Source organism: Myripristis murdjan, chromosome 12, assembly GCF_902150065.1.
Source record: "Myripristis murdjan chromosome 12, fMyrMur1.1, whole genome shotgun sequence".
In the NCBI taxonomy this organism is placed as follows: domain Eukaryota; kingdom Metazoa; phylum Chordata; class Actinopteri; order Holocentriformes; family Holocentridae; genus Myripristis; species Myripristis murdjan.
Genome location: NC_043991.1, coordinates 24751021 through 24776332, shown reverse-complemented (window position 1 = coordinate 24776332; position 25312 = coordinate 24751021). Strand labels below are relative to the sequence as shown.

Sequence of the window (25312 nt, the reverse complement as noted above, 5' to 3'; positions counted from 1 at the left end):
TTCTCTTTTATATATTACACACCAAGGTCCACAGATAATTCAGTGGAGTTTACAGCTGAAAGGTCATCCAAAGTTTGGGTGTGTAGAGGTTGATACAGCCAACCAGCCCAGACTCCAGGTTAACACGAGGTGCATGTAAACCTAATGTGCAGTTGGAGTTAGCCACATTGGAGTTTAATTGTCAATACAGTTTTGTTGAAAATGTTCTTCTTTTTATTGTGAAGCACTTTGAGCTGCAATTCTTGTATGAAAGGTGCTATACAAATAAAGTTTTATTATTATTATTATTATTATTATTATTATTATTATTATTATTATAAATAATTCTAAAGTATAAAAAGATGCTTATTGTTACTCAAGCCTGGGCTTATTGTTTATCTGTTGCTGTTGAGATGAACCTTGTGTGATAAACTAACTCAGACTGATGCACAAAAGTGGAATGAAGTGTCAGCCAGCCACTTGAGTCTACCTGACATTCTAACATTTTTTCCCCCTCTAAACATGATGGGCACTCTGGCTGCTTGGTGGGCCGGGGCTAGCACACCATAGGCTCAAATTTGGCTCACAACTGTTGTGTCAACACCTCTCTCAAGTTTCTGTGTACTGTCAACCAACGTGAAAAATGTGCACCAGTGTGAGAAAACAGGCAGACTGAGGGCGATTCTTCACTATCGTGGAACTTCTCTTTGCATTTGGAGATTTAAATTTCTTTTATTATTATTTTTAAATAATACTTTAATCTGCATTTAACCAAGAAGAGCCCAAATGAGATTTTTTTCCGGTGATGTCCTGGCCATGCATCAGTATCAATATCTCATGCTTCAAAAAAACATGTAGATTGAACGATTAATAACAATTCAATATTTACATATGTATTATACAAGAAAAAGAAAATATCTTATGCACATTCTTTAAAGTTAAAAAGGCCAGGGCTCGTGGCCTTTGGTCATATGATATGATGACCCATATATGGCCTGAGGGTGTATGCTGTACAGAGACAATTTTGAACACATTCTGGAGATGATCAGAGGCATCGATCACCAAAATAGATGCATGCTTGATCTGGGATGACATATCAGTAGTGGAAGATAGTAGAGATGCAGCAATACTGACCCCTGTGGGAATAGACTAGTGCGTGTTTGTGTGTGTGCGCGTGTGTGTGTGCGCGCGTGTGTCTAGCCTCCTCCTGCACGCTCGGCTCACACAAACCTATAGCATCACTTCACACAGCCACACTCAGGTACGCGATTGGCCGGGCGTGCTGCCGCCTCGTCCAATCACAGCGCTGCTCTGGCTCCACCCGCCACATCACTAGAATGGCGGAACACGTACCAGGAATTCCGCCTATGCGCTGTTAACATGTTGCTGATGGGTCACCGCCGACCAGGACCATCCTGTCGCTATACAGATCCGTTGCCCGGCGACGAGAGGCGATCCCACAAGTCAAGTGAGCAGCTGGGGGCAACTTGGCAGCGGAGTGTCAACACACAGGCAGCTGTTTGCACCACCAGCGGCTGCTAGAAGACTTGACAGGATAAACCTAAGAGTGTTTTCTTTCTTTTTTTTTTCTTTTTTTATCGCCCTGATGCTCTGAGTTGGACCGCTGCCTCGACTCTCAAACACCTCCGGGATTAACCAGAATAGCCTTCTCTTGCTAACGAGCGGCAGAAATCAGATTATGGATTTGCTCGGGGTGCTGAATTTGGACGAGCTGTCCCACGGACTGGCAAACTTGTCCATGTTTCCATACTTTGACATGGCGCACTACACCATGTCGGTGATGGCTCTGAGGGAGCAGCCAGGTAAGTGTTGGTCACTGTGAGACACAAAGTTGAAGCTTTTTGTTTCCCCCCCGGGACACAGCGTCCACAAACGGCCACAGCACCCCGTGTTAGTCCGCTGGGTGTAGTTTGACAGCTCGTCAGCGGTGGGAAGAGTACTACACACTGCTGCTCAAGTACCAGTACTGTGACTTTGCTGATATTTTACTGCAGTAGAAGTACAAGTACTGCTGTAAAAATGTACTGCAGTCAAAGTAAAAGGCAGCTCATTTAAATTGCACCCAGAGTAAAAGTTACTGAGTTTTTTTTTTTTTTTTTTTTTTTTTTTTCAAAACAGTAACGGTCAAGTGCAATTTCCATGCACTTTGAAAAGGATGTTCCCTCTACATTTTTTTAAAGGTGCATTACACTAAATTGTCAAGGGTTGATTGAAGTGAGGACCCTGTGGGCACAACTGAGAAATGTACACTAAGAGCATAACATGATGGTGGAGACCATTCCTCTTTTTTCCACCTTTTCCCCCCATTTTTCCACACTTATTCCACACTTCCATCGTCCTTCTGCAATTTTTCATAGTGTGAGTTTTAATGGAAAGGAAGTAGAACCATTGTGAAAGGTTCCACAGTCTGGCATTGATTATTTGTTTATTCTTTATTGTTAAAAATAGTCCAAAAAGTACACAAAAAGCTGTTCAATTACAGTAATGTGAGTAAATGTTTAGTTACTTCCACATCTGCAGCTGACGCTTATTTTAAAAGTTTAAAAACATGAGCTATGATGCTTGGTCTGTAACTGTTCTATTCTATTCTATTCACATGCAGTCGTATCTAACTCAGTCTTCATTTCTCTTGTCTTCTCTTCAGAATGAGGTATATCTTCCTTCTCATTGAATTCAAAGTAATCATGTAAACATTTAATACTAAACCCGCCTGGCTATCCCATCATGGATTTTTGTTGGAAATCCTCACAGCATTAGCCTAATCTCTGTAGTGTAACACTTTGTGCTGCTTTGTGGATTCACCTCACTCTTATTAACAGTAACAGCTGGCAGACTTACAATTGTGGGCTACAGGCTGATAGAAAACACCAGACTTGCTTTATAATACAATAATAAACAAAGCTGTCCCACTGCAGTAAGTAAATAAATCGTTAAGTCAATAATTTGCAAAGACACTCCAGGTACGCAGAGCCTACACAGGTGGTGGGTGTGTGTATGTGTGTGTGTGTGTGTGTGTGTGTGTGTGTGTGTGTGTGTGTGTGTGCATGTCTAGTTTTATCAGGGTGTGGATACTAATTCCTTCACTGTTCACAGAGTGATATGAAAGGCGGTTTAATGTCGCCCTGCAATGAAACTTGATGCCCGTCAATAATTAATTTTACATCAAGTTAAGCTCTGCCTCAAGAGAGTCTGCCCATGACCCGTATTACTAAGCATGAGCAGACACCTGATTTGGATCTATATCTATTGTCTGTTTCCTTAATATAGAAACTGATATCACAATACAGACACAAGGGCCAAATATTAACTGTCACAGAAGTTGTAGGCCTATTGGATATTAAATGGGGTCATTATTAGCTTAATTTCAAGTCAGCTTTGTCACCATTGTACATCATAAACTCTGTGCTACAGCATTTTTTTTCTGAGAGTACTCAAACACACCCACAGTGATACAGAAAAACCTAATGAGTGAAAAATCTGTTAGACCACCCAGGTTAAAGTTGCCCACTGCTGTACACAGGACAGCCCATTGTAAGAGTTCATACCAAAGATGGGCATGGCGCCAAGTGTGTTATGTCACTGAGATAGTCGCTGGAGGGACAGGTGGACTTTAACTGCACAGAGATGACTTTCACACATATGCGCACACACACACACACACACGCACACAGTCCATTGTAGTCCCGCGGTTAAATCGCAGTCTATTTTAGAACATGCCTTGCAAGGCATCTGAGCTTCTGCAACCTTTTAACCCTCAATCCTTTACACCCATCTATCTGTCTCAGTGAGAGATGCCCAAAATACCATGGGTCATCAAACACCACACAAATCCTCATATCACCTCAGTATGTGTGTCTGTAGCTGTGTGTGTGTTGTGTCTTCCTCGTCTTTTTTTGCATGTCATAACGCCAGAACTGTGCATTGTGTGATTCAAGAGTGACACACAAATGAGTTGTTCGAGGAGTGGAGTGTGAGGACTGGACAGCTATTTGGATTAAGGGAATGCAGGGGTGTGGAGGAAAATGTTGGATGTTGTAAGAACTGTGTGTGAAGTGTGTGTCTGTGCATGTGTTTGCGCTGTCTGTGATTCTCTATAAAGTGGGGATTGTTTGAGGATAGGCAAAACACTTATAAAGATAAATATTAGGAGGACTACAGAGAGATGTAAGTCTTAAAATCTCACTCATGTTAGAAGGGGGAAAAAAAACTTTTGTCAAAAGTTAAGACAAATGCACTTGGGAGTTCCAGCTTTGCTCTTCCCCAGAAAGGAAAGGAATGTCCTGGTGTTTTTTTTCCCCCCTCGCTTGCCTTTCTACTTCCTCTCTGGTTTTTATCTTCCCGTCCTTCTCTCTATCCATTCTGGGACCGCTGTCTAATTTTAGGCAATGCGGGATGTGCTCAAGAGTTGGAAAACGTTGCACAAGACAATTTGCAACAACTTTGCATTTTTTCTGGAAGCTTTCTTAAATTTAGAGCAGTCAAATCATCATCCAGACGCCTCTCTTACAAATATAAGAGGGTATTTTGTTATGCAAAAGGAGTTTTTTTAAAAAATTTAATTTAATTTTTTTTTATTATTGCTGTATCTACTTATTGAAGATCTTGCTTGAATTTCAACAAAGAGATGACTGAGTGTATGTCAGTGGTTATGGTGACACCACTACAGTTTACTGTGGAGTTATTGTAAACACATTTGTAAACCTCATTATGCATGGATTGCATGAGAAACGTGAAGACAGGAGAAGTATAGTGGTAGTTACATGTCCATCAGTGGACCTCTCTTCAAGACTAAAATAAGCAGAGACAGGCCATCTGTGGTTATACTTCCTGTAAGGATCCTGCACGCATGGAGAAAAATAGAGAGGGAAGATAGCTGGGCTGTGTAATAGAGTGTGGAAGGACGTGGAAGTGAAGTTCAGAGTAAAAGGATAGAAACAATCGGTTTCTGAAAACGAGAACGACAACGGCAGAAAACAATGAGCTGGAGCAAAAGGGAGTAAAAATGAAAATCAAGAGAGTGGAGATGAGGAGGAAAGACAAAGAGAGAGTGAGGCAGGGCTTATTTAAAGGCCTAGATAGCGGTGAGTGTGCTAGAAGAGATGACCTCCCTGAGCACTAAATGACTGTTTTTAACCAGGACACACAGGGCGCAGACAAAGACACGTTCACTCTGAGCTGGGAAAATCTGGAAATGCTGTTTTGGTGTTCCTTCCAGACTACAGACCATTTGCCAAAAGCACGCCATCCACATTGAAACGTGCCAAAACGTTTTAAGTTCCCTATCGAGCTGAGGCCTGCATGTGCAGTACATCCTGTGCACGCTTGATAATGGACTAACAGCCTAGATCACATGGCAACCTCAATTTGATAAAGCTGGTCTGGCATTGTAGCTTTGAGGGGAGAAACAGTTTTTTGAAAACTCTAATGTGGGGTTGTCATGTGATCTAGGCGATTAGTATGCATTAGCATTTAAAAAAAAAAAAAAAGCGTTGTCAAATTTAGACACTTTTGACTGTGTTTTCAGATGGGACAACACAGCTTAGTGTGACCAGAAGGCCTAAATATCCCTCTTACTTTGTGCTCATTTACTTATGTAAGCTTTTATACTCCCTTAGGATCACTTATACATCTCCTTTGTTCTCATACAAGATGGTCTGAAAGGCAAAACTACTCTGAGATGCCAGAAGAATAGTCTACTGTTCCCAAACTTCCACAAAGAGAGAAAAGAGAGAGAGAGTGGTCAGGTTTGTTTCGGTTCCAGTGAAGTGCTGAGGTGAAGCCCTGAGCGGAGGACAAATGGGATGCCATACGACCCCACTCTGTGCTTTTCCTGTTGGCAGAAACAAAAAGCGAGATATAAAGTGTGAACGTGTGAGCGAGTGAAAAAGCGGGAGCGAGCGAGGTGGAAAAATACAACAGACTGGAGTCAGCAGGACAGGTCCGACTTGTGGTGTGTCTGGTGTCTGTCACGCTGCTCCTCACATTTGACTTGTAAATGTCTGTTCTTCAAACGCAAATACAAAAGACTGGAGCTTGCAAACGTGTATTTGCACAGCCTAGAATGTCCAAAAGTTTTACCACAATAATGGTCCACAATAATAATGATAGTTCATGGAGTTCATATTTATATTGAGGAAAATATTGCTTAGCCGTACTAGAATGCCCCATCAGTCCCAGGGGTGTATTGTGTTTCATGCTGAAATGTAAGCATGGTAGAGCCCTCTGTCGGCTTATGTTGACACCTCAGGACAATTCAAATAGACAGATAGGTTTTCTGTCACCGGCAAACAAATGGACTCAACATGTGTATATCATGCATTTGGTATTTCAAAACATGTTGAACAAATGTTAAGAATTATAATTCATCACTGAGCCCGGTCAGCTCAGCTCTGATCCACTGCACTGTTCACTTAAAAACAGCTTCATTACATCAGACCTCGGCTTGTAGAAATTAATGAGAGTGTATTTAAGGACTTCTTTCAAATGAAAACTCGTCAGTTGGAGTTGGAAGTTACTCATTGACTCTTTTGTGCATTTTTTTTGTGAATTTGTAAATGTCCCAGTGAATACTTTGGCTGCATTTACTTACATTTACTTAATTATGAAGTCACTGCACGCAGCGAGTGCATGATTCTTCACTTTTAAACTGCACTGTCATTTCAGTGTTTTTGGCGAGAGGTGTGTGTGTGTGTGCAGGGCTTTCCAATGAATAGGCCTGATGCTGCCAATGGCTGAACTTTGAAATTTGTTTTGCCCTGGAGTTAAAGGTGATTACAGCAGCCTTCTGTTTAGCATTTTGGCTAAGTGAGCTGAACTAAAGCTTCTGGTTTGCAGTTGCTGCGAAGTGTAGGGCGGTCCCAAATACCACATTTTAGGGCTGTGGAGCGTCGGTGGCAATCAACAGAGTTTATTTGAAGCTATGGCCAGAAGAGGGGGGTGGGGGAATACTGGTTTGCTACGTTGCTTTCTTACGTCATTTGTAATTCGGTCGTTTTTGTATTGATAAAACATTCTTGACGTGTTTGTTTTGGGCAAGTCTACCCACTGCAAGTCAGCAGCTTCAAGATCTGACACTGGAGAAACAAACACTATAAAAAAATGTCAGAGCTGGACTTTGCTTCACTGTAAAAAATGTCAATTAAGTGAGCTGACAGCGGACTGATATAAAAAATAAATAAATAAATAAATAAATATCTGAATCCCAAAATTGAAAACTGAATACCTACCCAGTGAACGAATATCCAAACTGTTGAATGTTGGGGTCCCACCAAAAAGATCTTTGTCTTCTCTCCGTGAACCTGCAGCATGTTGTTTGGTTGCACTCGTCCCCTCCCCCGTGTGAAAGCATGTTTGTGTTGCATCACTTGCATTGTGCTCCCCCTGTTGCTTCTGAACTTCCCCGTCGGCACTAACCGCTTTTTAACCACGGAGGCTTGATCACAGCAGACTTCATGCACTGCTGAACAGCTAAATTAAACATGTCTTGTTTCCTTCACCCGGCACCATGTCTGACAAGTGACATTACAAAACAGCCGTCTTGTTGTTGGCTGTTCAAGGCCAAAGCTCAAATAAAACCAGACCAAAATTTCATCTATGTAATGCAATAACTTACACTCTACTGTAAGAAAAGCAGCAATTATGTCTTTGTCTGTATATTTTCACCAAACACATGTTGTATGGGTGAGATGAGAATATTACTCAAAACTGGAGACTTTGTCTAAATCTCCTCCATCCGGCTCTGCTAACACAGGTAGACTGAATAGGACCATGAATTGTAGGCCTCCAGTGTGGTGTCACTTGATACCTACCTTTGTCTGGAATGACGTCAGCTGGATTAGAGCTGTTGTTGCATACTGACTTTGTTATTCCACTTTGTGTTTTCATATCTGCGTCAGTGGTGAAGCTGCAGAGACGAGAATGGTGTTAGATAATTGCGAGAAACACATTTATGGTGCATATGCAGGCGCATGTTTATGTATGCATGTGGATAAAAGGTATTAACAATTCCCTCTGGGTTTTATGTAATTATGTAGGATGTTACATAAAGAGATATGAAACAAACATGGGACATGCAAGTAAAGCTTTTGCACTCAGTCTGTGGTAACATCTCTCCCACTGTGTCCTTTCAGTCATCCAAACGTCTTTCTTTCTTTCTTGTTTTCAGCCTTTCTTCTTGCTCGCTTTCTTGTAGCCAGCACTATGCATTAGACCCTCTTTCTGTCTGAATTATTGAAACAAATGGACAAGTTTATGTAAGCTGGGCCTCCTGTGGTGTAGTTCAGACACATCAGCCTGTATGGAACAATATGAGGAATTCCTCCAGTGCTCATTATTGTAGTCTTATATTATATAAGATATGGTGTCATAAGATAATTTGTTGAGTTCTGTGCTTTTTCTGATCAGGCAGCAGAGCTGTTTCAAAATGTCACGGTTCTAAAATTGCTCTCATTTACATATTTATAAAGGCTTATTTTGATTGGCAATAAAATGTAATGACGTGTCTTGACAATTTCCATATTCTTTTAGGAGTGAGGGTAAAAAAAAGAGGCTGATTGAATCCACAGGGAACAGTGGGGTTACTGTTCTCCAGTGTGATGGAGTTAGAGTCTACAGAGGAGACTGATAGATCTATAAATCCTCCTGGTTTATCTCTGGCTCTCCAGGAGGGCATAATCTCTCTTTAATCTCTCCAGATTACCAGTATGGTCCTGCATGGCCACACTGACTGTGCAACTATCTTTGGTTTGCCTGTGTGTATTGAGAGCTACCTGGCTGAAGTCGGGTGAATCACATTCTTGTGTACTTTAATAGCATTATTCCGGGTAGGACCACAAGACCAGTCATCCTTCTTTAATATCATCTTGGGACACTTTAGGACTAACTTCATAAAAGTAAATAGAGCCTGAAAATAAAAGCCCGAAAGGGCACACAAAATCAACCATTTAAATGTCACAATTATGTTAATAAAACTCGTCTTGCTTTGTGTTTGATGTTTGAGCTCCTCCTCATAGAGCACAGTTACAGCACAGTGTCTTGATTATACACTGTGGAATTCATGCCATTTGTCTATAATTCAATGCTCATGTGATCCACTCAGTGCCTAAAGGTTTTCTCAGAATAAAGGGGAGAAGAAATGCAGTGGAAAGACACAAGGAGCATTGTGCAAATGATACTTATCTTCACTGAAGTGACATAACTGTTTGTAGCTTTTGATTGTGTATCTCTGCTCTGCACTTTGAACTGTATAGGCCCAGAGGTAAATGCTGGTTAATATTTAGACACCACAAGAGACTGCGAGGCAGGGAAACAGCCATAGTGTCATAGTATTAAAGCTGAATTGGTTGTTCATCATTTAATGCCCTTTTAGTCTGGCCTAAATCTTACTCATATCCACAAAAACAGCCCTTTGAGCCAATTTTAGTGAGATGATTATCATAATTATTTGTAATGATTGTTATGGTAATAGTGTTGTTTATCACCATGACAGACACGATCACAGGGTTTTCCTGGCTTTTAGAGACACTCATGCAGTTGTTGAAAGCACATAATATTTTGACCCCACCGGAGCTATTATAGGATACAAAATTATGGGGTAAATACACGGCAGTTATGCTGATTAGGTTTGTCGTCCTCTTGTGTGCAGGAGCTCTTGAGGTGTCCAGAAGGAGCCCCTTTGCCTGCTGGTTCAGCTCCATGCTCTTCTGTTTTGGAGGAGCAGTGCTGTCAGGGATCATGTTGGCCGAGCCGCCTGTAGCACCACTCTCCAACAGCACCAACGTCCTGCTGGCTTCACTCATTTGGTGAGTATTGTTGCAGGGATGGAGAGGGGGAAAGGAGGTGAGAAAATGATAAGGCTAAATGAGAAAGCCTTCTGTACCCTCTGTGTTTGAGGAATGAGTACACACACGTGTGCAGCAATAAAACAAAACAGAAATAAAGAGAGCTGTTGAGAAATGGAGTGAAACAGAGAAGCTTTTGAGTTTTTTCACCTCATAATGAGACACTTTGGTAACCTCTACTGGTCGCAAATGTAATTACACTTCTCTCACTAAAGTACACAGTGCCCCCTCCTGGTAAAAAGAGGTATTTGACATTGAGATTGACAGTATTTTGAAACGTGTTAGAGCCTTTCCTAACACTTTTCCACAGAATTTACAGGAGCCAAAATCATGCATCATTTGGTACTTGTGTATGTGTGTGTGTGCGTATTTGTGCCAACATTTGTGTGTGTGTGTGTGTGTGCCTCTGCAGGTACCTGGTGTTCTACTGTCCGCAGGACTTGGTGTACTGCTGTGTAGCCCTGTTGCCTCTCAGGCTGGTGCTGGCAGGGATGAAGGAGGTGACCAGGACGTGGAAGGTGCTGGGAGGGGTCATCCAGGCTCATGGCAAATACAAGGACAGCCTGCTGGTCATGATTGCCATCGGGTGGGCTAAAGGTCAGTGTGTTGGTGTGTGCACAGGTGCCACACCCAGGGATTGTTTTATGTATTATTATGAGTTCATTTCATCCGTTTTGTGAATAAAACGACAATGGAGCATTCCTGTTAGTTTTTAATGAAATGAAACGTGCTGAATGTTCATCTGTGTGTATCTTCACAAGGTGCTGGAGGCGGTCTGATAAGTAACTTTGAGCAGCTGGTCCGAGGGGTGTGGAGACCAGAGACCAATGAGCTCCTCAAAATGTCTTAGTAAGTCCACTACACTAAAGGTATTTCATCAGTAGATAAAATTAAAATAGAGCTGGGCAGTATATCAATACAATATCGATATTGTGATATGAGAGCAGATATTACCTGGGATATTGGATGTTGTCATATCGTGATACAGCATATCTGTTGTCATTTCTTAGTTTTAAAGCAGTGCAGTTTTCTGAACTGTTTTTGTTAATGTGTTACTTTCTTGTACCTGTTTGGTCATTATATCCACATTACAACAGTCACCCCCACAATATCATCACAATATCGATATCAAGGTATTTGGTCAAAAATATTGTGATATTTGATTTTGTGCATATTGCCCAGCCCTACATTAAAATGTGATCTGAATGACAGCGGTGACAGCCATCTGCAACAGGTTTTTAGAAATATATCGACTTTGTCTGTGGGAATTCAAGCATACTGAATGTGACTTCTGTCAAGTGTGGAATCCACAGCTGTGGTGTTACATGCATAAATCATAAAGGCGCCGTGCTCACAATCTTGGACCATTTTTAATCACATTTGAACATATTTATGTGTTTGTTCAGCCCGACCAAGATCACCCTGATAGGGTCGGTGCTGTTTGCCCTGCAGCAGACCCAGTACCTGCCGCTCCAGAAGCACCACCTGATGCTGCTCTACACGATATTCACCGTCGTCAACAAGGTCAGTCAAGAAATACATCTCTGATCTGATACTGCAGCAATTAGTTGATTTTTTTTTTTTTTTATAACTCAGTCTAACGGTTGTAGCACGCACTTGTCAATGTTACCTTGGTATTTCATGCTCAAGGTAGTAAAGAAAAATTTGAGCAGATGTACAGGTGCATAAAATTAAGGCCATTTTAAGTATCTTCGGTCCATTATCTCTCTGAGCTGTGACAAAGAAACTTTAATTAATTACAGCGTTTCATTATTGCTTCGATTTTAATGTACAAATGTTTTGGTACTGCAGCTCCCACCAACCATGTGGTGTTGCCCCAGTCTTGTCTTCTAAATGACCTTTCTCCCTCTGCTTTTTTGAAGTTTTAGCTATGGTGACTCACATTAGCTCGGTATTACCCGTAGGGCTGGGGTTTTTGCATCATTTTCATCAGCTTGCATCATCCCCCCTTCTCTTCTCTGGGAAACTGGTGCTCTTGACTGAGACACAGATAAATCTACCATGTCTTCTCTCAACTCTCATTCTGTTAGTTCCCCCTAACTATGATCTGTCAAATTAATGACGAGCCATTTCATCAGATCCTAGACTTGTGTCTAACCTCCTATTTGTTATTTTGTGTTGCTGATGTTCTCTGGGCTCCAATACACATCACGACATTTGCATCTCGTAAACAGTGCTATGCAACCTAACACTAATATGTAACCTACATATTCCATAAAAGATAGAAGGGGGAGGAAGACATCATACAGCGGTCCCCCTGGGTTTCCACAGGGATCAGGATAGGGATCGGGGTATTGCAGATATCTGCGGTATGTGCAGTAAGTCCATACATGCTTTGTGAAAAAAAATTCTGCAGTTGGATCAACTTTGTGGTAGAAAGAGCAAAAACTAGATTTCGCACAAAATTCAAAATGGCAAAAAACAAAACAAAAAACAGCAGATATCTGCGAAATCTGCTGGTCACCTACTGAAAAACCAGCAGTTCGAAAGCGTTCTGCAGTACAGCCTTTCAAAATGAGTTAGATCACAACTTTTCATGACATGCAGACAAAACACCTTCAGGTAGCCCACATTAAGTTGCAATTTCTTCTTTAAACAGATAAAAAAATCCACTAAATATAATTCTGTTTAAAATGAAATATCTTTATGCATGAACAACTGGTTGCCTAATGAATACATTAGTGGGGTCCAAGCCTATAAATCAGATGATTACGCGGTGAGAATATAAACGGGATTCATTCCACATCTTGAAGACAGTTACATGTCCATGACATGCAGGCGAAATGTTACATTTCACCTGCAGCTGCAGATGACCAGCTGCGGTCTGTGGGAACTGTGGATGGGCCGGCATTAAAGGTGCGCTCTGCAGAACTGCCACGACTTGATTTACAGGAGAACCGTTTGACTCTGCTGGCAAAAATGTGGAATAAGCCTGTAATTTATCAGTGTATCGGGCTGAAGATGAGAACCATGTAGATTCAACCATCAAATTGTGGGCTTATTCCACGACTTTTATCAGTTGAGTCTTAAGGGTGTTCACTTAACCCTCCTGTCGTGTTCGCGGTCAAATCTGACCGGTGTACAAGTTTTCTCTCCAAAAAATGCAGTTAATTTCATCTGTTTGTCATGAGGTTCCATGACTTTGTTCACACATGGCATCTGAACACATAAAATAAATTTGGAGAATTTTTATTAATTTTTGAATGTTTTATTTAACTTGTATACACCCATCGTGTTCCTGGTCACAAATGACCGGTCATTAGAAATGAATGGGTAAGACTACAATTAGTGTATAAAATAGAGTTAAACACATTCTCACACTCCTTTCCCACACCCCAACCTGCAGGTGTCTTTGAGCAGACACAGATGTGTGTGAACACACACACACACACACACACACACACACACACACACACACACCTTATACCCCTTTCTGGCTTCCAATGGCAACCCCCACGGGAAAGTATCTCTCAGACTTCTTTCCCACACCCCAACATGTAGGTGTCTTTGAGCAGGCACACACACACACACACACACACACACACACACACACACACACAAACACACACCTTATAACCCTTTCTGGCTTCCATGGCAACCCCCACGGGAAAGTATCTCTCAGACTTCTTTCCCACACCCCAACATGTAGGTGTCTTTGAGCAGGCACACATACACACACACACACACACACACACACACACACACCTTATACCCCTTTCTGGCTTCCATGGCAACCCCCACGGGAAAGTATTTCTCAGACTTCTTTCCCACACCCCAACATGTAGGTGTCTTTGAGCAGGCACACACACACACACACACACACACACACACACACACACACACACACACACACACACACACACACACACACACACACACACACACACACACACACACCTTATACCCCTTTCTGGCTTCCATGGCAACCCCCACGGGAAAGTATCTCTCAGACTTCTTTCCCACATCCCAACATGTAGGTGTCTTTGAGCAGGCACACACACACACACACACACAAACACACACACACACACACACATGGACACAGACACACACAGACACACCCAACTTTGCCCCTTTTTGGCTTCCATGGCAACCCTCACGGGAACCTACCACGGGAACTGCCAACACCTGACACCTGTCAGGTGTCAGGTGTCAGGAAGAAGACCCAGCTGAGGTTGTGGTCACCTTTCGGTCCAAAAATGGTCATTTTTCCTGGACCTCATCCCCACCTGAGAGGAACGGTCAACTTCCATGTGAAAATGTCATGAGGATGACTAGCTAAATCATAGTGGTCAATGCTGACGGGAACACAAAAGATGCTATTTTTTTGCCACTATTTAGAAAATTGAAATGTTTTCAAAACAGTGTCCTTGGAAAACACTGAAATAAGTACTCTGTGATAAATACTACAATATGTTTCATCTGAGTATTTGTTATAGTCAAAATAATATCTATATAATGTTTTTTTCCCTAAAAAACGAATGGTATGATCTCAGGTAAATTAGGCCTACAGCACATACATAGCAAATAGAAGTTCAAAACTTGTCATTTTCACAAGAGCAGAAGTTGATAAAAAGATCTAACACAACATTAGGTGATAATATGTATCATAGTGGATTTATAATCAAATATAATGTTACCGGTCACATGTGACCGGGAACCTCATGAGTGTTAGCCCAAAATGAACAGAATAGGAGGGTTAAATCAACCCTCGGTGATTTTGTGTAGTGCACCTTTTTGCATTCAGGAAACGTGCCTCTGTCCTTGTCGGTTGTCTTTATCATCAGCGTCCTTTGTGTGCCACACGCACGGTTAAAGTGTCAAGATGCAGTGATAAAAACATGATGTGGGCAGTTGAAATATATTTTATATGAAAACTGGTAGCAATTAAGGCTCTTCATAGGGGAAATTAAATAATACATTACTGTTGATGGTGTGATGAGGGAAATATGGAATGCAACCAAATCTCCTCTGTCATTTGGAAACCGTCCAACACATCACGTCTCTGAGGTTTGTTGCTCTGGCATCAAACATTTAAGAATTATGTCTCACTTCCTGTATGTCTTCTTCACGAATTTCATTTGTGTGCCTCGGCCAGACAGTGGATTTTTTTTTTTTAACTCTGGGTAATGGCTGTAATCCAGGAAATTTTATACATTTGTGCGAACAATTTTGTTGCAACTGGATCTTTGTGGTAGAAATAGAAAAAAAAAAACGTTTTAGCACAAAATTCAAAATGGGATAAAAAAAAGAAAAAGAAAAAGAAATTGCTGCAGAATTTCACTGATTTTGGGGGGGATTTTTTGTCTCAGAGGAACTTTAGGGCAACAAATGAAAAATAAGAGTCACAACAAAAACAATATGGGTTTTTAAAAACAGCAAAACAGCAACATGTTATCGCATTATAGAAGTTCATAGAAGTTCATAGAAGTTCTCTAATAAATACAAAAATGGTCATTAACCTGCAGATTGCGGTTAAAGTCATTCCTTAGTAATATGTAATCCATGACTCAAATGATAATAATCAGCATCAAACCAACTATTTTCAGAGCCAACTGCATCATAACTCATCTGCCTCACCCTCAGTTCGATGGGTTTTAGTTCAACTCCAATGCAGTCCACTTTTAAACGCTTTGCAGCAAGAGCACTTTAACCAGTAAAGCGGAAAACTGAACATAAAACAACCAAATTATCATTTATATCAGCTATAAAACTGTGAGCATGAGACTGTAAAACTTTCCTAATTGAAATTTGGTGTTTCCGTGGGTGTTTAAAAGCGTTCCGCAGGGACCTCGGGCTAGAAAGCAGACTGACACAAGGATTAAACTCAGATTTCCCCCTAGTAACACCTACAGCCAGTCTCAGGCAACTACACAACATTTTAGATGATTTTTCTGTGGGACTACTTATTTTCAGTCATACCGGTTTATGTGAAAAATTCTGTGAGCAAACTCTTAATAGAAGACGGCTCTCCAAATATACCAAAGAGAATTGCGATATTCCCCTTTATTTTTTCTTCTGCTTTCTGCTGAAGTCCCTACAGTCCAATAAATATAACATCTTTATTTTGCTGTGATGAAAGCAAATATTTTCCTCTGTTGGTTTTGAAGACTTGTAGCGCAGAAAAGCAAATAGCAAGACTTTGGCATTTTCGAAATTGGGTTCACGAAGGATACAAAAACTGAAAATGTTAGCTTTTTAGCTGTCACATAATCATCATAACTGTGTAGCATAATTCCCAGCCTGTTAGCCTCTGTGATTCTATAGTGTGACTCTAAATCAAATACATTTTTTATGATCACTCATATGTGAAAAACAGGTCATATCACGTTACGTTTCATTTGAAACTCGAGATAAGCAGTCAAACCAGTGCTAAATTTCCCTTCCTCCTTCCTTCCTCTCCTGCGTCCATCCATTCATATTCTTCCTTCTCTTTTTCCAGTCGAGGATGATTCTGACCGGCTCGTCTTCCTCACCTTTCGCTGCCATCGAGTCGGCGGTCTACAAAGCCCTTTTCGCCGGCTCCTCCCCGTACGCCGCCCTCACCTCCGAGGTTAAGAAAGCATCCATCGACAACGGCACGACCGCCAGGAAATCGTCCGCCGCCACGACCAAAGACTCCAGTGAGAATGGAGCGTTAGGGAAACGCAGCCCGGGCTCCTCTGAGGAGGACGGCGGAGCCCACGAAGCCAAAGAGCAGTCAGAGAGAGCAGACACACAGAACTGTAAGAAGACCGACTAGTCAGCCATAGCGCCTTCTCACACAATCAGGGTTTTGGAGCTGTTTCTGAAGACGTTTCTTTATATCTGGAGGTCACTCTCTAATCTTTACTTTATCTTCTCTATTTTTCAGGCTCTATTATTAAGAAGCTAACAGTCAGTTACACCAACATGTATGCCTTTTTCTCCCAAACAGGTTGTACTTTTTTAAAGTGCAATTTAAAGCTACCTGCTGAAATGGAAATTGAATTCGAGTTGACCTCAGTCACCCCTATGTTTTTACTCCTGGATAATCACTCTGCCCCCCAAAGTACTGTGATGTTTATGCTCTTACATGTGAAAAAGTATCATACTGAGCCCAGGCTGATTGCGTACATTCAGTACAATGTGTAGCTCAATTTTTACTATATATTTATAACGAGAGCAAGATGTCAGTGTTTTCCTCCAGATTGCATTGATGCTTCCTGTTTTATCTCTGGGTTTTGGGAACACGGTGCTGTGTACCTGCTGTTCTATGAATGTTCTTCGTCTGTTCTTTTCTCTCTGTATATATTCTGTTGAATGTACATGTTTCCGACTATAAATTGTTAAAAGCATTTTTAAAAAAAAGAGATTATATTCTATGATAACTCAGATGATTTATTCTATTTATACTAAAAACAGAAAATGAACTCCTGAATGTATGGATTTTTTTGAAATGGAATGCATTTTTTTAACTGTGTTCTGTTTGATTTGGTGAATGCATTGAAATACCATTGAAAGCATGAGAATAAACAGGTTCATTTGCACTATAAAATGTTGCTGTGTGATTTCTAATCTCGAGCTCTCGACTACACACGCCGCGGCTTCACTTTAAACACAAAACTCGACAGATGAAATTGATAGTTATGGTATAATAGAATTAAGTGACATTTATTTAGCACAATTACATGTTAAAGTCCTCACATCCTCCAAAGAGGCTTCATCAATAATAGAGAGTGGAGCTTCGAGAAGAAACCTTCTCTTAAAGTTGAAACATTGCATCAGTGTAACATCATCACCTGATTGATACCTCACCCTCTTTAAAAGCCGCTGGAGAAAGATCCTGAAATCCCCCCCAATTCACATCTATGTAACCTCAGACAGCGAGGAACCCCCCTGTGAATACAAATTAAGAACAGAGGGGGGTGTCGAAGAGAAAAGAGAAGACGCTCAACAGACGATCAAAAGCGATACTGGTTGAGATGATGTACCTACCTTTAATACACCTTAGTCCACAGATGTCAGACGTATGCATGTCAATTACTGGGTTGTATCTCAAAGTGTTTGCTGGGAAATGTCTTTGGTTTTGTGTGTGTGTGGGGGCGCGTGTGTGTGTGCGCGCGCGCGTGTGTTTGTGCGCGTTGCAAGCGTGATTGCTGTCTTACTGACTCTCGTGGTGAACTGTGTGACCCGGGAAAGTGAAAGACACATTAACAAGGAAGACTTTGTGTAGCCTTGCTCTGTTTTCCATGCGCTGCCTCCCATGACATGTAGGCGGATGACATGATGACAGCTCGGAGCCTGAAAGTTCCCAAACAATTCTCTTAATGAGGTCCAGACCTGAGCGACCCCCACCAGAATTACCAAGTGAACTGCGCAGCCCCCCACCGCCAGGCGCCCTCTCCTTTGGCCTTGGCCCCTTTGCTCCCTGCCTTCCACCTGCCCTCCTGCTCAACCCCATCTCTTCAAACCCTGCGTATCCCAGCCTTCCACCTGTTTTCCACTTGTCAGGTGCAGGACATCCGCGCACACATGAACACACACCAGCCAGCATAAACACACCGGAGCACATGCTTGTCCACGCACACATGCATGCGTGCACAAACATGTATGTGCACATTCCCACACACAAGCCTCGGACCCCGGAGTGATAAGGAGGATACACCAAGAACATGGCACACCATGCATCAGAGCTGTCAGGTTTGACTCTGTCAGACACACACACACACACACAGGCAGTGCAAAGATTATACGCATACGACTTTGATTAAATATTGAGAAGTTATGAGTACTTTGTTTGACATAGACAGCAACTTGATTTTGTGACTTTTTTTTTTTTTTTTGTTCTTTTCTTTGTGTGATTGTTTTTTTCCACTGGTAGATCCACCTATCAAAAGTACCTTTGATTGTATTCTAATATATAAGCAATTTTTTGAATCCCCGGCTTCCAGGAATTTTGTGCCAAATCAATATGAATAATTGCAAAATATGTTTAAGTTTGTCACATGCTGTGTAGAATACGACCAGCAAACTTAAAAGAACGTCCAAGGCACACTGTTCCGTTGAATTTTTTTTAAAAAAAGTCTTTATTATTTTACACGTTTAACCTGACTGCTGACCGACACGTTTCAGCTCCAAGAGCCTTCATCAGGGAGCAGGATCCACCTTATTTATGTAAAAAGGAGACAAACTTAAATTATTTTCCATTGATCTAACCCTCTCCAATGAGCACCCGATTCTCATCTGCCTGACTGAGGCCCCACAAAGCGCTCCTGTGTCCTTTTATTTTGTCAATATGAATAATTGTTGCTGGAAGGACATATTACAACACAATCTGTGGTGTCACACAAAGCAAGTAAATGTAGTTGACCTGAATTTAACTGTTAAAACAACATGCAATTATCCTACTACTGAGGAAAATTGCTTAAATTATACTCAATCAGTCCAAATGCATTTACCAATAATATACTACCCAAACACAGCAATCATTCCTCAACCAAGATGATGTTATAACAGTAAGGCTTCCTCACACTGTATGGCTCCCTGGCTATTATACAGTTATCTTGCAAAGACACAGACTTAGGAAAAGGCACACTCCCCTTTGGACTTTTAATTTAATATCCTTTTTCATCAATAGTTTATGTTGATATTGAAGTAATAATTACATAATATATGAATACAAGAGGTACTTTTAGTTATTAGTCTTTCCTTAAACACAGACACACACACACATAAATACTTTGTTATTAATTCTCATCTGGCTAATTAATGGCTTATTTCCCTTGTAACATTTATGGTGGCATGTCAACCTCCTCTGCCGCCTGGCACACAGCTACCCGCTTGCTGACCATGCAGGTGCAGCACATCACCACTTGGTGGCGTGAGGAGGCGTCATCGCTGATGGCTGGATGCCTGAGAACTGACAGGCTGGCCAGCAGCTGCAGACAAGAAGGGACAGGGACAGGAGGGGACCCCTCTCTGGAGAGCCAATGGTAGCTGCCTGCACACACGCACGTGTGTGGGTGTGTGTGTGTGTGCGTGTCTGTGTGTGTGTGTGTGTGTGTGTGTGTGTGTGTGTGTGCTTTCATGCATGTGTGTGGGTGCATGTGTATGTGACACGTAGAGTGGCAACAAAGGCTGAGTCCATCAAAAAGGCACAAAGAGCTCTGGGGTGTACACACACACACACACACACACACACCAAATCCCTCCAACCACCAGTGAGACCCAGGCGCTTTGTTTTCCTCTCTTTCTCCAGAGAAACCAAAATGAGCTGCTCACACAGTAACACCTTCACTGTCACTGTATGTGAATCTTTATTCATATCTTCACACAAAGGTTATCTAAAATTAGACACACATACACCCCCACTTTATTTATTTATTTTTTATTTGATTTATGGTTTTTATTTGGCTTAATGTCATTCAGTTGTGTGTCTCATTTGACTTTTTGCCCCGTCAGACCTCACTTCCTTTCACGTACATGCCTGTGAACGTGTGAAACTCGAGCTGTAATCTCTAGCTTGTGGCTGTGCACCTGCTCCAACTCAGTGGTGTGTGTAGCATGATGTCACTGCATTGTTTGGCCCAGCATGAGACACTGACATGGCTCTCTAATGGTACAGCAGAGAACATCGACACGTCTGCTGTGGACACTCACACACTTCAAATCTTCCGAACTGCATTGTAACTCAAAATGCAGGGCATATACTGACATTTCGTTTGTTCTTAAACTTTTTCATAGCATCAAAGTCAATGTGTTTTTTTTAATCCAAAGTTTTGTCAATGAATTTGAGAGTGATGCAACTGCTTCAGTTCATTATCTCTTGAAATGAGATGAAAGCAAAGAGAAGACTGCTAGGGACCACACAGGAAAAAAATTCAGGGAGGGAGAGAGAGGGAAAGACAGTCCAGATGAGAGTGGGGAGGAGGTGGTGGTGTCGGAAGGGGTGGGTGGGGTGGGGTTTAAAAAGAGGTGGGGAGCATTTGTGAGCAAGGAGTCACATCAGGGCATCATGACAGCGTGCTGGTGTTTTGCATGACCTCTTTCTCTCTCAATTTCTCAGAACCTCAGACACATGCTCACACACACACACACACACACACACACACACACACACACACACACACACACACGCACCTACACAGTCACACACACAAACAACAGTCTCTTCAGAGAACTTCAACTGAATGCCAAAGCAAACGGTCTATGTCTACCACCATTCAAGATCTGACTTGTAAGGAACAGCTGCAAAGAGAATGCCAAAAAATGGAGCTACTGTAATGTGACTAGCAAGCTGTATCAGTATGTGTGTGTGAGTGTGTGTGTGTGTGTGTGTGGTGTGTTTGTGTGTGTGTGTGTGGGTCTCTTTCCCAGGAAATGAATTTAATTCTATGTAATATCCCCCAAAATAAATATGTGTGTGTGTGTTTGTATGTGTTTGTGTGTTTGTATGGTGTGACAGAGAGAGAGAGACAAGGGCTTTACCCCAACAAACATGGATAAGCCTTTCTTCCATACTGCATTTCCAGCAGTGGTGCAATGAGTACTACAAATTGCTACTCTAGTAGAAGTTCTGTTACTTTGCTGATATTTTACTTAAGTAGAAGCTCTGCTGTAAAAATCTACTGCAGTAAAAGTAAGCTGAGCTCTTTTCCATGCAGTTATAAAAGAATAAGAGCACATGGCTCAAACTAGATTCTTTTAAAGGGGCATGGTGCAAAATAGTCAAGGTTTAATTGATGTGAGGGCCATGTAGACTCAACTGACAAATGTGGAATAACTACACAATCTGATGGCTGAGACTACATGGTTCTCATTGTCAGGCTAACTGGCTGGTATCACTTTTGTTTTTTCCACACTTATTCCAGTTTTTCCATTTGAGTCTAAATGGTCCTCGCTTCCATCTGCAGTTGTTCATCATGCGTTTTCTTGTGAAATTTGAAAATGACAAATGGTAGAACCATCAAATTAGAACCAGATTCCTCTTGTTATATATCACACACACATATATAGAATAAGGATGGTCTCGCAGAGAGGCAAGATGGTCACAACTGAAGGAGCTGCACTGCCAGAAGGCAACAAAGCAGACGTGCGGGACAGCTACAAATACCTTGGAATCCCGCAGGCAAATGGAAACCATGAGGAGGCCACAAGGAGGTCAGCCACAACCAAATACCTCCATACCTTCCTCCAGGCAGGTCCTGAAGAGCCAGCTGAATGGACAGAAGCCATCAACACCTACGCCTTGTCAGTGATCAGATACCCTGCTGGTATAATATCCTGGCCAAAGGAGGAGATAGAGGCCACTGATATCAAGACAAGGAAGCTCCTCACAACGCATGGAGGGTTTCACCCCAAGTCCAGCACCTTGAGGCTGTAAACTAAGCGGAAGGGAGGCCGAGGACTGGTGAGTGTCAAAGGACCATAAGGATGAAACAACAAAGATCCAGGAATACATCAGGAAGACGGCTCCAGTGATGACCTGCTAAATGAATACCTCAAGCAGCAGAAGCCTAATGAGGAGGAGTAAGAGGAAGAGGCACTATTATGGACGGACAAGCCCCTGCATGGCATGTACCACAACAAGCACAGGCCCTCAGGTAAGCCCTATGGTGTCCTCTATGGATCTTGTGATCCATAGAGGTCAGGGTCTACCATACCAGGCAGGACCCTCGGCGTAGGCTGAGCAAAGATGCCCCTGAGACAATACAGCATATCACAGCAGGGGGCGCCATGCCGGCAGGTACAGCAGACATGGAGTGCCATAACCAAGTGGCTAGCAGAGTTATAGGAACATCTGCAACAAATTAGAGCTGGAAGTCCCAGGGTCAAAATGGAAGACACCCCCAAAGGTGGTTGAGAACAACAGAACCAAGATCCTGTGGGACTTCCAGATCCAGACTGATATGCTGGTGGTGGCTGATCAACCAGACATCATGGCGGTCGACAAACAGCAGAAGAAGGCAGCAGTGATAGATGTAGTGATCCTGAGCTACAGCAACATCAGGAAGAAGGAACATGAGAAGCTCGTAAAATACCAAAGGCTGAGAGAGGGCTGTGACCCTCAAACTGGGAGAGTGGCTCCAGCCGATTCCAGGAACAACATCTGAGATCTCTGTCCAGAAGCGCACAGACCTCAGAGCAGCTAAGATACTGTGCAGGACCCTCAGACTGCCAGGAGGACCCAAGCTGAAGGAGATACAAGATCGTTCAGTGGGGCGAGTTGGGAACTCGGGTTGGGGGGGTCACAGCTCCGATTTCCACCAGTACCACTGCTGTCTTCATTCCCCACATCTTCTCCTGCTCCTCTCTCAGCCCTTGGTATTTTTCAAGCTTCTCATGTTCCTTCTTCCTGATGTTGCTGTCGCTCTGGATAGCTACATCTATCTGCTGTTTGTTGACCATATCTATCTATCTATCTATCTATCTATCTATGAACACATACACACATACATACATAATACATATAACAAAGAGCTGGCCATTATCTGTTCATGAAATGTTGTTTGACATCATTATATAGAAATGCTGCAGCATGCACAGTATACTGAAATGGAAGGACAAAATGACATGAAAATAGAAATACCTGCATGCACTTGTATTTTTTTTTTTTAATACAAATTGTTGCCAACTGTGTTAGTGGGAAGAAAGCAAAGTGTTCTTCACCGTAGGGGTGTCCAAAGTAATGGAAAACCTAACAATACAACACTATAGGTAATTTGTTTTGCTGTCACAATGCAACCTATTTTTATGTTTTATTAAGTGCCAAGAAGTAACTTCCTGTGTTGGCACAAATAATGACATTATTTTTCTACAACAGTCTTCTGCTGCACTGCTCTCTCGTAGTTGAAACTTTGAGACAAGTTGCACCTCCGGCCACACCCGATCAGTGATGTCACAGCAGGTACTTTGCTATTGACAGCAGATGAAGCATGCCTGAAAGTCTCAACCACGAGAGAGCAGAACAGCAGATGTTTTCTGTCATATGTCACAGTTAGGGATGCACGACTTTGGATTTTTTGCTGGTATCTGATATGCTGTTATTTTCCAACTCTTTTGACTGAGTGCCGATGTCAATATCAATATATGCACATATTTTTTTTTCCACCTACTTGCAAAGAGCATCAAGTCTCTCTTGTAGTGGAATTAACATATTATTATGCCCACTCTTATCATGATGGCCCACTAGCAGATACACACATAAATTACAATGCTTTTCAAAATGTACACATTCACTGAGCAAAATAAGAAAACTACTTCAACTTAGGTTATGTAAAACTTGCCATATTTATTTTTACATAACAAAACTTTCAAACAAAAAGATCCAACCTACTTAAACAGGCTCGGATGATGCTCTCCCTTAGACCAACTTAAACCATGGCAAATTTGACCTATTTCACATATCGCCATGTTGACTAACTCTCTGCCTGGTCTTTGTAATTTTTCTGAGAGGGTAGATCACCAAAGCAATTGCTTCACTACTCATGGAAGCAGGACGTATATTTTTAAGCTGGCATTTTCAAACTTTTCCACATTATTTAGTAATATGAACTTACCCACCATACATGTAAACTAGAAAACACCCAGTAAAGTACATACCTCCGTTAACAGTCTGCAATTGTCAAGATATGCCAGTTCCACATGTTGGATAGCCACTAAAAGTAAATCACACCCACCGCCACAAGCCCATTTGGCAAATTGGTGTGAAAAGTGAATCAAATCTTCCTTGCCCCATGGCTAACCTTTTCATAAAGTTTCATGCACATCCATTCATAACTATTAGGTACATCCCGCTATATATTTTGTATGTGTGTTACAAATTTTTGAATATGTGTTTTCATATGTCTAGGTTTTTTCAGGTATTTTACTAATGTTCCCCTTTTTATAATGTTTTATATGTGGTTTATGTCACCTTTATATATTTTTATATATTTTACTAATGTTGCTTTTTACTGTTTTATTGTACGCCCTTTGAGACATACTTTGTGATATTATGCGATAAGAAATTTTGACTTGACTAGCTCAATAAAATACTCCAGTAGGGTCACCTGAGTCAAGTCTGAGCAATGTTGCAGGAGATCGTCATTCCTCTTTCTCCAGTTGTAGACACCTCCAGATGCAGGAACACGAATGAAAAACAATTCATCAGACCATATTCCATTGTTTTACTGCTCACGGCCCCAAGTTTTGTGGTCCTTTTAACAGCTTAGACATCTTAATACGGCGGCCTTGCATACGAGCAGGGTTTCAGTCATGCCATCGATGTAAGCCCTGCAAAGCTCACCACATACATGTTTTGCTGAGAACATGTCACACTGATGCTGAATCCATTCTAATGTAATTTTTGAGGTCATGGTTTTGTAGCATTCAGCAGCTGTCTTGTTAAGGGAGCGCCTGTTGGAGCTTGGTGAGTTGCAGATTTTTTAATAAAATTGATTCTTGTCAGACAGAGCTTGCCTATGTGGCTGCTTTTTGACATAATGATGTAG

The 25312-nt window shown here is 41.8% G+C and overlaps 1 protein-coding gene across 1 annotated transcript; it reads left to right on the top strand.

The window, feature by feature from the left end:
• The first annotated feature begins 1317 nt into the window (after window positions 1-1317).
• Window positions 1318-17376, top strand: tmem38b (transmembrane protein 38B). The gene is made up of 6 exons (XM_030065343.1): window positions 1318-1802; window positions 9644-9800; window positions 10252-10436; window positions 10601-10688; window positions 11246-11363; window positions 16303-17376. Exons 1-6 carry the CDS (start codon window positions 1679-1681, stop codon window positions 16600-16602), a joined length of 972 nt encoding a protein of 323 aa, XP_029921203.1. The 5' UTR covers window positions 1318-1678; the 3' UTR covers window positions 16603-17376.
• The last annotated feature ends 7936 nt before the right edge of the window (window positions 17377-25312 follow it).

Coding starts and splice junctions, on each gene's coding strand:
- tmem38b (XM_030065343.1), top strand. CDS start 1,679: ATGGATTTGCTCGGGGTGCTGAATTTGGACGAGCTGTCCCACGGACTG. Junction 1,803..9,643: donor GGCTCTGAGGGAGCAGCCAG/GTAAGTGTTGGT, acceptor TCTTGTGTGCAG/GAGCTCTTGAGGTGTCCAGA. Junction 10,689..11,245: donor GAGCTCCTCAAAATGTCTTA/GTAAGTCCACTA, acceptor GTGTTTGTTCAG/CCCGACCAAGATCACCCTGA.